Below are 17,244 nucleotides of genomic sequence, written 5' to 3' on the forward strand. Positions count from 1 at the left end.
TCCAAGTCTTAGTTCTACCGTCTGAACGCTTACCGAATGGTTAACAAAAAGCAGGCCAGTCAAGAGTAGGAGCCTTCTTTAGTAAAGCAGCTCCAAGAAAAAGACCAAAAAGAACATAACATTTATAACATTTTAAAAGCCATTTTCCTCAGGATCAAGGGAAATATAATCAGTAGTATCATCACGGGCAGCTCTACAGATAATTAATGCTGGTTTATGTGTCTTTTCAAAAAGAAAAGAAGGTCTCACAGAGCATGGGCACTCAGCCACTGGCGGACAGAGAGCAAATGTAAACAAGTTACTGACTTTGAACTTGTTTAATAATGCATGGGAGGGGCCACTGCTGAGTCCAGATGTGGATTTACAGAATTGCTTTTAGACAAAACTCACACATGCAAGCACCCACTTGGCTTGTATTGAATGTGTCAACTCCATCCTTCCCCTCTCCTAGATCTACTAGACATGTTCGCGTTGGATAATTTTATTTTCGGTATCTCAGGACACTTCTATCTCTGAGAGCTGGGGCATCACTCCATATTGATACCCCCACCGGAGAGAAGATCACACGGGCTGCTGAATGATATTCTCTCTCCTCCTTCCACCATTTTTTCCCCCTCTAGAAGCCGAGCCAGAAGTTGACAACCTTCTGGTTTCAGATGCCACCCCAGACGGTTTCCGTCTGTCCTGGACAGCTGATGAGGGGGTCTTCGACAGCTTTGTTCTCAAAATCAGAGATACCAAAAAGCAGTCTGAACCACTGGAAATAACCCTGCTTGACCCCGAACGTACCAGGGACATAACAGGTCTCAGAGAGGCCACTGAATACGAAATTGAACTCTATGGAATAAGCAGTGGAAGGCGATCCCAGCCAGTCAGTGCTATAGCCACAACAGGTACCGTATATAAACGGGAGAGACTAGAGAAAAGTTCTCTGTTCCTCTTCTCACAGGGTTGGGAAGTTACAAGAGCTTCAGATGCAGACAAGCTTGTGTTTGAATCCTGACTCTTGAGTATAGACTAGGTGACCATGGCTAAGTCTTTACGCAAAAAGTATGACACCACTTACTTAATAGTGTTGTGAGGATTAAATGAGATAATTCATGGAAAGCCCATACAGAGGCCCTGGCACACAGCAAGGGCTGAGCAAATGAGAGCTATTAACATTTTTATTATTGTCATTAAGATAGTCATTACAATCATTGCTTTTTTTTTTTTTTTAATTCCAAAGGCCCTTCCTTCTACCTATTATCATGTTTTATCCAGAGATCCACTTCCTTGTTCTTTGGTCAAATGTTCAAACTATGCAGGGAATAATGAAGAAGTGGTACCTCCACCTATAAAGATTAATACTTATAAAACGCTATGTGTGAAATAGTCAGCACCCTGATCAAGAAGGAAAAAAGAGGAGGCTGGCAAGGTTGGCAGGCTGCTCTTCATGAGGCTCGGTCATTTTATTTGATACTCATAGCAACTCTAAATGGCACTGGTGGGAGAAGTGAAAATCCTCTTCAATATGAGTTGTTTCAAGGAGAACGAAAAGAAGATGGTTATAACATGACTGTTTATAATGGTAATACTAAGACTAATATGGCTCTTTAAAGAGAAAAGGAATGACCTTCAACAGGTAGGGTGAATTCCTTCAGGAAACTGAGGCAGGTACAGAAATGGAGCATTTGCTAGAGACCACTGCTTCAGAGGAACCAGGGGAAAGACTCACAGAACCACAGGCAGAGGTAGAAGGGACCTGAGAAATGATGTAGCCCAGACTCTTCTGTTTGTGCATGAGGAATCTGTGGCCCAAAAAGGTGAAGTGATTTGCCTAAGGTCACACAACCAGATTTGGGGTAGAACCCACATGCCAACTTATTTTAATATTATTAAATATAAGTGGGCTAGGTGACAGATAACCAACGAATATACACACTTGCCATCTCTGAAAGGCAAAGAGCATAACACTAGCCAAAACCTTCCCTTTGTCCAGAGATGAGTATTTTTTGATGCCAAATTTCAGGACCTAATGAGCTCCGAGAAGCTACCTGTAGAAATCATACTCAGTATTTGTAGACGTGGAGCAATTCAGCCAGAAGAAATACCGTTTCTTATTAACACAGCCCCTATCCCAGGGACGTGGGTCCTTGTCTCCTCTTCCCTGTGGCTTCCCATAAAACAACTTCAGATCAGAGGCAGAGCCTGATTCTGACCTTCGTTTATAAACACTGCTTTTCAGAGTTTACTTCTGATCACTGGTTCTGCTTTGCTGATCTTTTTTTTCTAGAGGCTCCGCAGTTCTAAAGCAAAAATGAAAACGAATAGTCATGAGCTTTTTTTTTTCTAAGAACAAGAGAAAAGAAAAGGCCCTCTAGGATTGCCCTTTCTTTGATTTTTTTCTCTGGGGCCTTGTGTGTCACAGCCGAAGAGAAGTGTGTGCGTCGGTGTATGCGTGTACACACGTGTGCTCCGGTACTTGGCAAGGACGGAAGACGTGACTCTTGATCACAGCAGACGTCCGATTTACCTCATCAGCTTCGTAAAGTTTCCCTTGTGTGTTTTCATTCTTTCTGCTTGTTAACCCTTCTCTCTGTTCCTCTTTTTCCCTGTAAAAGCTGCCGCAGGTTCTCCTCTCACTCCCTGAGCATGAACTGGCAGCCCTGAGTGCCCCAGCGCCAGGGAGCGTGGGTAGAAGCAGCGTAGCTGAATGGCTAAGCCTGCAGCCTCTGGGCAGATCCCCTGGAGTCAGATCCCTGCTCTACCTCTTCCCAGCTATGTGAGGGGTCTCCTTTCCCCTCCGAGCCTCAGTCCCCTCATCTGGCCAGTAGAATTTAACTCCAAGGTCAGCCATGAGCTTCATGTCACATCATAAATGTCACGTATTTAGTTTCCTTGCCCACTGTAACAATATTAGCTTATTATGTTTGGGTGATTTAACGTACATTTTATTTTTTTTTCAATTTTATTTATTTATTTATTACATTTTATTTATTTTTTAAAGGCCCAGTTGGTTCAAAATTCAAAAGCTAAAAAAAAGGATATACAGTGAGGTCTCTATTCTGCTGTGTCCCTGACACCAGTTGTTCTATCTAGAAGCAGTCAGTATTACCACTTTCTTCTGAATCACTGCAGAAATATGCTATACAAAGAGATAAGATGAGACATAAGTCTATGTTCTCTTTTTTTCCCACCTTTTTCTTTTGGCGTGGCGGTTAACATACTCGCTCTTCCACACATTGGGGGTGTGTGTGTGTGTGTGTGTGTGTGTGTGTGTGTGTGTGTGTGTGTGTGTGTGTTGCTTATTAATAGATCTCAGAGATAATCCCATATACCTTATTTATTTAACTATTCCCCTACTGACAGACCCTTAGATTATGGGTTGTTTCTTCCTCTGTCAATCTCTGCATTTGCAGTGGCTCCTCTTCCCCTCCGTGTGTGTGTGTGTGTGTGTGTGTGTGTGTGTGTGTGTGTGTGTGTGTGAGTGTGTGGGTGGGTGTGTGTTCCTTGCTTATTAATAGATCTCAGAGATAATCCCATATACCTTATTTATTTAACTATTCCCCTACTGACAGACCCTTAGATTATGGGTTGTTTCTTCCTCTGTCAATCTCTGCATTTGCAGTGGCTCCTCTTCCCCTCCGTGGTATGAGCCACTTCTTCACAACAGCCTGGGCTCCACTTTGGGAACTGGATGGAGGTTGCCAGGAGCTTCTTTTGCCTCTGGGGAGTTAAATGCCAACATGCCTCTGTATACCATAGGGACGGTCCCCAGAATAGACAGAAAATAGTTCAAACTCCAAAGCCACAGTGAGATGACTTTGTCATTCTCTTCTGGGGGTTCCTATTGCTCACCTTGGGGGTAGTGAGGACCCTGAAACGCTTCTTTAACCTGCCCCACCACCACCCCCAAACATACACCCTTTCCACCCCCAAAGCCAAGGGGGCAGCCCCTCTCCCAGCTCCCAGGATGTGCCCCCTCCGACTCTGCCTCACCTCTCCCAGCCAGGCAGCCTCCCAGCTCCCCCGCTCAGTTCAGATGGACTCAAAACCACACGCCACACAGCTGCAATGGCATCGTGTCTGGGGACCCAGGTCAGCGGGTCTGCAGAGACACGTGCTCAGCAATCCTCCCTTCTAAGTGAAACAGGCTCTTTATGCCTAGTGCCTTTGCCTCTGACTCTCATAAAGTGTAAACTATTGATTACAGAGCATGCACTTCATGCCACACACAGCAGGGCAACTGACACACTTTACCTCACTGATTCCCGTGACACAGACAGTCTAAGGGTCACATTCAGCCCCATTTCACAGAGACCTAAGGGGCTAAGGTGTTTTTAGCTAGTAAAGCCAGAATGGAATTCAAACCCAGGTCAGTGTAACTCCAAAATCCTTGCTCTTAAATCACACTGGCTACAATAATCGTCCCCTGAGCTTATCACAATTCACATGTTAAGTATTGAATAAAAGTATGTTGAAGGAAGAATTTTTAAAATGATTGTTAATGGTCACATTATTAAAGACATTTGCTCCAGATTTGGGGAGGCAACATTTTATGCAGAGAACAGACAGAAGTACTCTTCATCCTCCTTGAGAATTTCTAGCAATTCCAAATGTCTTCCTAATGGAATTTTTATTGAAAACCAAGAGTCTTCTTGGAAAGAGAGACAGAGGCATTGCCTTTCCTGGGTCTCCCTAACTTTTCAGTAGGTATGATTTAGTTGTTCTCTGAGGCTCAGCCTTCAGGTTCCTATTGACCATCTCTTCCGCTGTGGTGCTGGAGACCTGCAGGCCCTATTTATGGCAGAAGGAGACCCGCTAAAATAAGAAATGGTCTTCCACACCTAGGAAGGTCTGCGGCCTAAAAATACCATTGACCCTGGAATTCTACCACTGCTGTGTCATTCTTCAGATGACACATGGCTATCTATCTTCCTACTGTCACTTTCATCAAGCACATCCCTCGGGAGTGCATGACAGAGGAGGTTACTAATTCTTATGGTTTTTCAGCCAGGGCAGATAATATTGCCATTTTGCAGATGAGAAAATTGGGATCGAGAGAGGAAAGCTGTGGCCACAAGATACACTTTCTAAAATGTGCCAGGACCTGCCCCAGTGAGGTTCACAGAGTGAACGTCAGAGTGGACTAGCCTGGCAGAAAGAGAGCCCCAGTGCCTGAGTTTACACACCCCACGGGGTTTTTTTCTCATCCTGCCTCATCTAGATCTTTCCTGGGGGCTACCGCAAAACTCAGGTGGCCCACGGAAAAAAGAATCACGTGGGAAAGGAAAACAAAAGAGCGGGCCAGCATGTTTACTGAATTCTTACTGCGTGCCAGATTCTGTGCTAGGGTTTCACATCCATTATCTCTGCCAGTCCTCAAAACATTCCTAAAGGTGGGCACCACTTTTCCCACTGGAAAGATGGAGACGGAGCAACTGAGGCTCTCGGAAGTGAAGGGAACTGCCCCAGGTTGCCCAGCCTCTCCGTGGCATTTGGACAATCAAGGTCTTCCAGGCTCCAGAGCCCCTGTGGCTTCCAAAGATTTCTAGGGAGAGGGCAAAACCCCAGGCAGCCACAGAATCTGAGGGTGGCTAGCAGGTCACAGGAGAACGCCGTAGGAGGAGAGAAAAAGACAGAAATGGAGAGGAAAAAAAAGCTCCCCAAAGTGGGCTGTGGGTTTCAGAACTTAACGATCAATGTGGGATGCAGAGGGGAAAAGATGAGGAAATGAGTTCCCTGGAGACCTGAAAATTGTTTCCTGAATTCTACGCTTAAGCATGGTCAGCTGAAGAGGGCAAAAAGCTAAGCCAAAAAATACACAGGGAAAAACCAAAGGGTTTTGGGTTTGCGGGGGAGGCATTTACGTAGCAGGAACTGTCCCTCGGGCATGGCTTTCCCTCAGGTAGACCCGATATCCAAGGGGTGTTTGCTTTGGTGAAAGGTCTGAGGTTGCTCCTCTGGCTCTGGACCTCCATCCAGCTCTGGGAATGGGTTTGTCGAGGTCAGTTTCCACGTGAACATTATTGCCAAGATCCCAGGGCTGTGCTCAGCTCTGCTCCTGGGACTCAGAAAGGTCATATCACAAGAATGTTCACTGGAGAACTCAGCCTCAGTTTAGTCCTCTGTAAAATGGCTACAACCACACCTCAGTGGTTTCTAAATGAGGGTTGATCCTTATAAACTGCAAAGAACTGTACAATTGTCAAGTCTTGGTATCATTTAATAAAAGGAACTAAAAAGCAAAGATTTGAAAAAATGCTAAACATCAAAACTTAAAGGAGGGTGTATTCCAAGCTGTGAAACCACTCATTCACCCTCACTTCCTTAGACGTCGGCTATGGTGCTAACATTCCTGAATGAAACCAAATGGCAGCTCTACAGCTCTGGGCCCTGTACCTGAATGAAAGAACAATTGTTTCCATCAAGTCGTAACTTAATCACAGATCACCACATTCTCCATCCTAAAGGCTTGGCTGGGACATAAGCTAGGGACTGAGTTTTCATGGATCAGGAATTCGGGAAGGATCGCTGACGAGCAAGATACTTAACCGTTTCTGGGTTTCTCCTGTGCTCTTTCCTCGACAGCCATGGGCTCCCCGAAGGAAATCGTTTTCTCAGACATCACTGAAAACTCAGCCACTGTCAGCTGGAAGGCACCCACTACCCAGGTGGAGAGCTTCCGGGTTACCTCTGTACCCACTGCAGGAGGTAGGGCACTTGGGGAGGGGAGAGGGAGGAGGGTCTGGAGGGTTTGGGTGGAACAGTGAAGAGACCCTGATAATCCCGTCCTCCCAAACATCGTGGCCAAAGAAAACTACTTCTTTATATTTGAGACCATCTGGATGGATTTCATTTGTAAAGTGCTATGAGACCCTTGGAAGAAGCTATTTTGTGGAGGGTCATGTTATGAAGATCGTTTCCAGGCTCACGGTCTTCACATTCTATGAGCTGTAGATCCCTAATAATGTTCTCACATAATGACAGAAGACTCTAAATCCATTGGCCTTTTTCTCTTTGAACACACTCACCTGCAAAGCTGGTCTTAACCTGGATATAGGTGAGGTGTTGCCTCTTGGCCCCAAAATCTGTCTGTCTCAGCGTAGGATGGGAAGCTGTGACTTAGCAGAGCTGGGAGTTCTAGTTCAGAGCACACGGGCCATAACAGAGACCAAGGGGGGGTGGGGGGAGCATAGTCCAATATGTCTAAAGACATTCTGGGAGGTAGTGAGCTCCCTGTTAGTGGAAGTGTATACAAAGATGATAGTTGATAACCTCTTCAGAGAAATGCGGTAGCATCTCTGTGGGGAGTTTGGCCAGCTGATATACAAGCTCCTCACCAGCCCCCAATTTCTAAGAAATATAAACTTTGGACTTTTTCATAAATGTAAGAGTACAAGCTTGACCATGACCATTTTCTTCAATAGTAGAATCTCTGCTAGTAAGGGATGAGTCTATAGATTCTTTAGCTAATACAATGGATTAAATATATCAGATATACATTACATAGCAAGCTTCCCATATTCTTCGTGGGAAAAATAGGTAAATAAAATTTGTGTAACATGGCCAGCTCTCTACTGAATGGAAACTTGCCATTTTTAGCACATTGTGACCTCATGTTTTTTCCTCCCCTGGCTCAGTTTTTGGCATCTTCATGGATGGAAAAAACATTATACAAAAAGTAAAACCTCTTCTCTTATGCCAGAGGGTAGGAGCAACTGAGAAGTCAAGCAAATGGTGCTGGATAAAGATATAGTTTCACTGCCAAATCGGATACACCCATTCTTGAGACAACTGTGAATAAGTTTCAGTGAGGTTCACCTTTCCCCATCTTGCTTTTACTGTGTTCTAGGTACACCCTCAGTGGTAACTGTGGATGGGGCCGAGACTCAGACCAGGCTGCTGAGACTCTTACCTGGAGTGGAGTACCTCGTCAGCGTCATCGCCCTGAAGGGCTTTGAAGAAAGCAAGCCTGTCTCGGGGATGCTCACCACAGGTGTTTTTCTCACCTTCAGCATTATTTCTCATGATCCAGAAGCTAGAAAAAAAGTTTTTCTTTAGGAAATTCTCGGGGAAAGTGGGCTGGATTTGGTGCACCAGCGGTCTCATTTCTGGTCCGTCTGTAGCCTCTTCTGAGCTGCATCCTTAACCTCCCGGGGCCACCGTTTCCCAGGGTATTGTGGGGGAAAGAGCACAAGTTGGGGAATCACGCTGACCTGGTGGAAATCCCACGTTCTGCCACTTCTAGATACATGAGCTGTCAGTTAATTTCTCGAGGGTCTAGTTCCCTTCTCTGTAAAATGGGTGCAATTCTGCTTCCTTTGCAGGAAGCTGTAAGAATCACGTGAAACTGTATATGTAAAGCGTCTGCAAATATAAAAAAAATGACTGTACACGTGAATCCACTTCCTTCCCTTCCCCGAAAGTGCCAGGACCAGTGTGAGCATCCTCCCAAGCAGGTGCTTCACACAGACACTATAAAGTAACTACTCTGGATCTGGCAGCTACTGTATTTCAGGCCCTGTTACTAAACCCTTCACATGTAAACCCCATAGCTATTATCCTTCCCATTTTACAGAGGAAACAACTGAGACCTGGGGAAATTCAATGCCTTGGGCAAGTCCATATAACTAGTAAATGCTGAAAGCAAATTTGAACTTAGGTCAGTCTGACTACAAACTCTGTATTCTTCTAAAATAAAGGATGATTTTCCCGTTATAACTTGATTTGTACAACACACTGTAAGGAGGGAAAAATAATGAATTGCATTGAAGGAGAATGAAGTGGAAAATTTCTCTTCAGGCAGCCATGTTCCTAAACAATTTATCCTTTGATATATGAGCAATTATCCAGGCTAATCCGTCAAGGGATCTAAAGAATGGGCCTCACAGGAAAGTTTAAAAATATCCGAATAGTCTTAAAAGGGTTGCTAATATGCAACTCAAACCTCCTGTGTGAAGCCAGAGCTCTGCCCACTCTGCGACACAGACCCTCGTTTCCCCCCTAGAAATCTTTCCTTCATGGGCTCTCCATGGCAACTGGTTGCAAAGTCTGGATCTGTTTCCTCCGGAGGCCCCGTTGTCCTCACCCGTTACAGGAGATACTGTACGTGAAAGATGAGACAGGAAGGACCTCAGAGTGGACGGGGTGGGCCCCAAATTACTCTATCACCTCCTGACTCTCAGGCCAGTCATTTCACCTCTTGGGGCCCAGACACCTCCTCTGTAAAACGAGCTGGTGATGGCTGCCGCGCCCCCCATCCTCCCAGGGCTGTCGTCCTGGAGTAATTGAGTCATAAATGTGGACAAAAGCGGGAACTGGTCATATCCAGGTTGGTTTCTAAGAAAGGGATGTTGGGTTGTGGCAGTGGTGAGTTAAAAGGGCCAAGGCCCTGGGACTATCCATCCCTTCTCAGTACAAGTCGTTTGGAAATCATATTGAAAACTCCAAATAGCTTTAATAGTCATGTTAATAACACCTGCAATTATTGAGTGCTGCCCCTAACACATTTCACACACATCCTCTTGTTCAGCGGTCCCCAACCTTTTTGGCACCAGGGACGGGTTTCGTGGAAGACAGTTTCTCCACGGATGGCGGTGGGAATGGTTCAGGCGGTAACGTGAGCTATGGGGAGCGGTGGGGAGCCACGGGCAGAGGCAGATGAAGATTCGCTCGCTCGCCCACCACTCGCCTCCTGCTGTGCAGCTCGGTTCCTAACAGGCCGCGGCCCAGTACTGGAGTCCAGGGCCAGTGTGGACAGCAGAGCAGCTGTGGTCTGATGTCCCACCCCATGACTGCCCATCTCTCCAACACATCACCATCTTTCCTTGCAGCTCTGGATGGCCCATCTGGCCTGGTGACAGCCAACATCACCGACTCAGAAGCCTTGGCCATGTGGCAGCCGGCCATCGCCCCCGTGGACAATTATGTCATCTCCTACACAGGGGGGAGAGGTAAGGGCGTGTCCAAGACCCTCCCCACACTGAGGAGTGTCTGTCCCGCTGTAAACTCTTGCCGTTCTCCCTTCTTTGTGCCACACTGGGTGCATGGTAGCAAAAATGCGTGGGTAGACTGGAGAGTCCGGCAATGTCCCTGCGGCCCTCGACTGCCCCCCCAGAACAGACTCCTGGGCTGGGACTGGGGCTGGGTGGGTGGGTGTGGAGAGACCAGTTCAGGCGGTGGCAAGAGAGGTCCTACCCTTATCCCCTGCTTGTTGTCAAGTGAAGGAGCATCAGTACCACGGCTGTATCAAGGGAGGCCAGCAGGCCATTTAAGGAAGAGCAGAGGTTGCGTCTCCAGCCTGTTCCTCCTCTCCTGCTAGCCTCTCTGCCGTCAGAGTGAGTCACCCTCTCCAGGCGGCAGCCCTCACCTCTTACAAAGAAGGAGTCCAGAATCTGAAATCTTAGGCAGACTATTTTAGGTAGCTCTGGGGAGCCCGGGCTTCTTGGATGCCACAGACGAGGCCCATTAGAGCAGACCTGATTGAGAAATCAGAAATTATTTTTCCTTGTCTTTGCAACCATCTGTGCTAATTTCCTCAGTTGGAGATTAAACACTTGTGTGGGGCACCAGCAAATCAAGGCTACCAGAAGGTAAAATTAAATACAAATAAGAGAGAAGAGAAAGAAAGATTCCTTTTCAGTGAACAAATCCATACTTTTGTCATGAGCTAGACTAGAAACAATATGTTGTTATTTTAATCTCAAAGTATATGTGAGTTTCACATTTTATGGTGCAGTATTGTTTTACCTTCAGTAACAAGATGAGAGGGCACCATAAGCTGTGCTGGGGCCTCTGAAAATCTTAATTCAGCCCGGGCAACCACTTACGAGAGCTCCTTGCCAGGACGGAGCAAAGATGGGGTGGGCCTAAGGGATGCTTGGGTTTATTCTTTCTACTTTTCTATTTTTAAATATTCCCTGTGAGCAAACTCTTCCAAGTCAGGGGAGATGATGTCGTCTCACCCTAAAATAAATCAGAGTATAGTTCGTGGGCATCATGGAAATTGTGGATGCAAGCGTAGAAATTTCCTAGAGTCCAGAAGCGTGCGTGAGGCTGGGGGCGTGGGCTCATGACTGAGGAACAGAGTGACCAGCTCATTCCACTCTGCCCTGGACCTTCCCAGTTTTAGCCTTATAAGTCCCATGCCCTGGGAAACCTCTTAGTCCTTGGCAAGCCAGGATAGCTGGTCACCTGTGATTAAGAAGTAAGCACATATACCTGGGCACCATGGTTTGGGGTCCACCGTTGGTCCTGACCCAGTGGGACTGAGAGCCAGTAATCAGGCTCTGGTGTGTCTACGCCACCTGATTTTTGTGATCCCCCAGCCTAAAGATTTGACATTTGGCAAATAAAACGACATGAGAGTAAGTGAACAAAAAGGGGGAGGGCAAGCAATGGGACAAATTAGATTTGAGTAGCCCAAGTCTTGGAGATGTTACCTGCAGCTCTCCTGTAACTGGGTCCTATGCCTCAGCTGCTACGCTGTCCCAGTGGCACCATGTGCAAAAGTCTCCTGACCCCCAGGGCCCCTTCCTTCTGACTTTGTGGTGCCTGGAAAACTCCAGCACCATGTGATAAATCCTTTGTATATGAGGTGATTGCTCAAGAGAGAGAGACAGGAGGGTGAGTCATCTCAGAAATCAAACCTGCTTTTCTGTAGGGTCACTGAAGGTCTCGATGTTAGAAGGTGTGTGTGCTCCTGGCCAAGTCCGCTGATGGCCCAGACAGCGGACTGGTAACTGCCACGGTGTGTATCTCTCCTGTTTAGAGCCAGAAATTACCCGCACGGTGTCCGGGAACACGGTGGAGTATGCGCTGACCAACCTCGAGCCTGCCACGGAATACACGCTGAGGATCTCGGCGGAGAAAGGGCCCCAGAAGAGCTCAACTATCACCACCAAGTTCACGACAGGTACAAAGACATCGAGAGCTGGCAGATGCCCACCCACAGCCTCTATCTTTAACAGTATCCCTCTCCAACTCCTATTTCCCCAGTCAGCTCCCGGCAATGTGATGACATCAGGATCAGCTAAAGTCACCGGTGCCCACTCAGTCAAGACCTTAAGAAACACACCATTTCCTTTTGCACTGAAATGACCTTGCTCTCCCCATGGACTAGGAAATGGGTTTAAGAGGAGGGCTTTTTAAGTGGAAAACCAGTCCCCACTGACCCTAAACCCAGTATTGAATGATCCATGTTCTAGGCAGGGAAATATTTTTAAGAGAAAGATTTTAAAGGCAAGTTTTCCTAGATGTCCATTGGGTTTTTATACATTGAGATCTTTTTTACCAACTGCAGCAAGCAGAGAAACAGAGGCCATGTCCTCTGAGTAGGGGTGAGCACCAGTACCAACATTCATCTGTCCTCTTCTTCAGAAACAAGGGGGGTTCTAATTACGTTCATGGCTGTGTCTTTCTTCCCGAATCCAATTAAAGCCAGTCAATATCCTGTTGGGCTCAGGAAAACGTGGCCCTTGGGATGAGATGAACCGCAGAGAATGCACGCCTTTGGAGGTCACCTGGCTCAACCTCTTCATTTACAGATGGGGAAGGTTTTGCCCAAGGTCATACAAGTCAATGGTAGGGAAAGGACTTGAACCCAGGCCTCCTGATACCCAGGTGGGGACTTTGTCCTACACCTGCTGACTTATTTGATATTAAATTCTTATCTTCTCCAGACCTCGATTCTCCAAGAGACTTCACTGCTACTGAGGTTCAGTCGGAAACTGCCGTTCTCACGTGGAGACCTCCCCGGGCATCTGTCACTGGTTACCTATTGGTGTATGAATCCGTGGACGGTACAACCAAGGTATCTTGAAGTATATAAAAAACTCCCCACTGCTGGTTGAAACATTTACGTGATCCTCGAAGGAGGGAAGAATTATCTGGATGCTGTTTCTCCTATCCCAGTGCAACTGAGGAGCTGGAAAAAAATTAGTAGGAACTGGACACCATGCCAGACCTTCTGAATCATAAGTTCCAGCCTCCCTGTCTCATTTTAACCAGACTCCAGTTTTGACAGCCAGCCAGGGTCGAGAACCACTGCTCACAAGACTTGAGGACGTTTTAGGAGCTGGACTCTTTGTCCTTAAATGTTTTATCGAGCAAAGGCCAAAAGCTTCTTCTGCATCTTTGCCATATATCTCACAGAGGGCATCATTCCATTAAATAATGAAATATATATCACCATGTTCTTATGACATCAACTGTTTACAGCAGTTTTTATTCATATTCCCTGCCCATGATTTTTTTTCTTCTACTTTTTAATTTGAAATAACTTTAGACCATCACACAAGCGAAAGAAATTTTCTAACCTTTACCTTCTAAACTTGTTTTTGACTTTTTAATTTTGGTCACCATCCTTTACATTTCCAAGACCTTTTACTTATTTTCTGCACATTGATCTTTTGCTAGCATATCGTTTGCATTTCCTGTTATCTTCTTCTCTTTATCTCTAAGAATATATGTTCTTGGCATTTTCTTCCACAGCCTACATAGTGTTTCCTCCAAGGTCTCTTTTCTGGTTTGCTGCCGTTTGGTTTGGTTTGGTTTGGGTCTCCATCTTTCATGTTGGAGACTTCCACCTAATGCCTGTTGGTCTTTTTGTACTGGAGCCAAGAATGAAATAGCCGATTGGGAGGTCTAATTGCACAGACAGGTCTTGTCAACTACGGGGCTCGCTGTAGAGTGATTGGGCAAGTACCCAGCAATTTTCTTGGGGGACTCCCAAGCATCAGGACTGTAAACTATTTCTCTCGAGCTCATCAGTCTCCTTGGAGGATCCTCCACCTCCTTCGACCCAGGCTGCCAGGAGCCTGGCTGGAGAAGGAGCCCGGGCTCCCACTGTGTACAAACCTTCACTTCTCCTGTTTCCAGTGCAGCACCCGAGCCTCCTTTGCAGCTGGGCCTGATGGATTTGAATCCAGAGTCTCCTCTCTGGCTCAGCCTCTCCAGGGAGGAAACCTCAGCCTTTCATCTGGGCCGGGAAGGACAGTCACCCAGACTGTTGGGGGATGGAGAGAGCTGGGGATCTGTTTATTATACAAAGTTTTAAACAAACCTTTGTTCAGCCATGCCCCACGCTGGCCTTCAAAGGCATCTCTGCTTTTGCATACATTTCATTCCTGAACTTGCCGGGCTCTGCAGCATTGTGGCTGCACCCACTAGTTCGTTAGCGCCTGGCTTTCTCCATTCTGTGACTTCAGCTGTCACGCCACCACTCCACACTTTCCACTGATCAAGATTCTGGTGACATCAAGTACCTGCTGCTGTCTCCTCTGCCATTTCCCTCATCCTTGTGAGTTTATACATTATATCTCTTTTACTTTCGTTTTAGTGGGTATCAGAAGCAAGTAGAGATAAACTGGCTTGTTCAACATGCCGTGTTTAACCAGGAGTGGACACACATCTCTCGTTACCATTACGGTCCTTCTTGGAGTCGCTATGACAATGAACTAACTCACTGTGCGAACAGAGGCAAGTCCCTCGCCTTCGCTGGGGGTCAGTGTTCACACCTGTAAAATGAGTACACTGAACTCCCCCGTCTCTAAGGGCCCTTCCTGGTCAGGCACCCTAGGATTCACTGTTTACCTGAAGTCATGAGTCATTTCGATCTACCCTGACTGCCTAGAAAATAACTTTGAACAGCAGCTTGGAAAGCTGATAGGTAATTTTATCCCCAGGTAATTCAAGGAACCCAGCTTTGTACCTGCTTCTTCCCCAAGGACCAGACCCGGGGGCCACACAAAGGTCACTGGGTCACTGGCATCAAATAGGCACTCACCCGGGTTTACTTCCCTGCATGTCCAGTCCCCAGCTTAATCTGTTTCACTCAAGCAAGTCAACCTGGTAGAGGAGGAAAGAGTCCTGGACAGGATATTAGGAGACAGGATGCAAGACCATCCTCTGCCACCGACAAATTATGGAGCGAGTGCAAGTCTTTTAGCTTCTTTGAAACTACTTACACCTCCAACACCCAGCCCCTCAAACCCTGCCGCGTTGGAGAAATCAGGATAACTTCACCTTCCCAGCTGTGAGTAGGCCAAACAACCTGCCAGGGGCCTCCACACTGATTCACTACTGCCTAAACCCAGTGCGCTGTGTTTGGAGGTGGTAGAAAGCACTGTTGTGTTTGGTTTACTAGGACTGCAGGTTGAATTCCAATCCCTGACACCAAGGTCATCTGCTAAAAAGGTGATTTCACAGGCAGTGGAAGGTAAAAAGAGGGTTTGGAAAGAAAGAGGATCTCCTGCAGAACTGAAACCGATCCCCCTCGTCTGGACGGCGGCACAGTGGCCAGTCACAAACGGCAGGTGTGGTTAGAATAGGTCTACGGCAGCTGTACACATCTGCCTCTCCTGGACATCTCTGTTCTAGAAAAGAGACACGCTGGGTCAGCTTGCGCTGGCAACATGCCGTGCCTCCTGAGCGGTTGTAATCGTCTCCTGACTCAAGAGATCCCCTGAGTGACTATGCATCAGAATCCTCCAGGGAGCTTCTTAAATATAAACCTGGTCAGGCTCCACTTCTGGCTCTTATGATCCAGTCATTCTAGGATGAAGCCCAGGCACCGTTTTATTTTAAGGCTTCCCAGAGATCTATGAAAAAGAGCCATATTAGGGACCACTGACTTAACTGGTCTCAAAGTCTAAGGCTTTGCCCTTAATCACCAGATTAAGCTGAGATCATGGCATTCCCCTTTTCAAAAAACTTTCAGGAACCTCCATTCCTTATCATGATAAACTTCAAATTCCACAGCTTGGCACTTAAGGCCCTTTGTCATCTGGTCTCTGCCCACCTCTTCCACTGCTTCCCTAACCGAAGTGTGGCCGAGGTGGGTCATTGCCTCCTCACATTACTTGAATTTGCTCTGCCCCTTCTGGCCCCAGGAGCTTTGCTCATGCTGCACTCTCCCCATGTCTGAAGCCCTGAAGGGAGCATGGAGGCTGGCACAGAGTGGGACTCAGCGGATTCTTGTTGAATGAAGAAATTAATGGATGGGTGAATAAGTGAATGCATCATCTGTACTCTGAGGATTTATGTGGCCAAAAGCTATTATATTTTTCTTCCGCCCTTAGGAGGTTGTTGTGGATCCAGACACCACCTCTTATAGCCTGGCAGGGCTGAGCCCATCCACCCACTACATGGCCAAGATCCAGGCACTGAATGGGCCCCTGAGAAGCAAGATCATCAGGACCACCTTCACCACAAGTAAGGGGCTCGGGAGGAAACTGAACCAACCCTCCAGTTCTCCTCTAACTGCTACTTTAAATGTTTCCATCAAATTTCTGAAAAGAATCAGTTCCCTGCTATTACCGGAAAAGCCAGAGGAATGTGGATGCAGGAGGTTACAGGCCTTGTGGTGAAAGGGAAGGAGGGCCAGCAGTGAGAACAGCTGGGTTCATTCCCCATCTCCACCACTTGCTCTGTGTGACTGAGGAAAGTCACTGCCATTCTACGAGCCTCAGTTTCTTCATCTGTATAATGGGGTTAATAACCATCCCTTCTTCATAAGGACCTTGTGAGAATCTTTGTATTGTATTTGAACTCCCAGCCCAGTGGGTAGCCATTGTCAAGGCTCATTATAAGCTCATTGTTCTCCTTCAGGCATTTACAAAGCCTGCTCATATTCAAAATCACCAACAGTCCTCCCACGAAGCTGGTACGTTGGGCCAGGATTATCATGCCCAGTTTTCTGGTGGGAAAACAGAGGCTCCCAGAGACGAAATGACCTGCTCAGGGTTACACCATGAGTTGGAGTCAGATCTGGGTTCAGGTGTCCCAGGACCAGGGAACCACCTCCACACCTGGCCACTAGACCTCCTCTGCAGGTGGCAAATGGGCAAGCTGCTCCACTGGTGAAGAGGAAGCATCCTTCTCTGAGGAAGGGAGGAGGGGGTCTTTGCAGAGCCCTGAACCTGGGTAAATGGAGTGTACCCCAGCGCTGTCTCCTGCCCTTCGCACTTCACTCTAGTCACTCTACACACACCTGCTGAGGGAGGGGCAGAGGCAAAAGCACCTCTTTGCCAGATCTCACGGCGCGTGCTAGGAGCACAAAAAATATGAGCGTGCCCTAGAGATGCTCTCAGACTAGGGCTGTGAAACAGACAAGAAAACAGCTGATGAGCCAGCCTCAGGTGAAGGTAAAGTACAGTGAGGAGGTCGGATCAGAATGAAGAGCCGCTACTACCGTCAGTTCTCAAGCCCACCTGCTAAGCAGAGCCCCAAGAGCATTCATCGCTATCGAGTTTTTAATTT

At 47.0% G+C, this 17,244-nt stretch overlaps 1 protein-coding gene across 4 annotated transcripts in view; it reads left to right on the forward strand.

The window, feature by feature from the left end:
• The window catches only part of TNC (tenascin C), a 95,710-nt gene that overhangs the window by 68,234 nt on the left and 10,232 nt on the right, over positions 1 to 17,244 (forward strand). For 3 of the 4 annotated variants that reach the window (XM_024126180.3, XM_055087008.1, XM_055087009.1), the window contains 7 exons: positions 621 to 893; positions 6,574 to 6,696; positions 7,838 to 7,981; positions 9,819 to 9,938; positions 11,756 to 11,899; positions 12,666 to 12,796; positions 16,065 to 16,197. In XM_024126180.3, coding sequence (XP_023981948.1) covers positions 621 to 893; positions 6,574 to 6,696; positions 7,838 to 7,981; positions 9,819 to 9,938; positions 11,756 to 11,899; positions 12,666 to 12,796; positions 16,065 to 16,197 — 1,068 coding nt within the window. The remainder of the gene's footprint in view (positions 1 to 620; positions 894 to 6,573; positions 6,697 to 7,837; positions 7,982 to 9,818; positions 9,939 to 11,755; positions 11,900 to 12,665; positions 12,797 to 16,064; positions 16,198 to 17,244) is intronic. The other variant, XM_028493596.2, reaches the window with a different exon arrangement.

The sequence above is a fragment of the Physeter macrocephalus genome, chromosome 9 (genome assembly GCF_002837175.3).
Source record: "Physeter macrocephalus isolate SW-GA chromosome 9, ASM283717v5, whole genome shotgun sequence".
Classification (NCBI taxonomy): Eukaryota; Metazoa; Chordata; class Mammalia; order Artiodactyla; family Physeteridae; genus Physeter; species Physeter macrocephalus.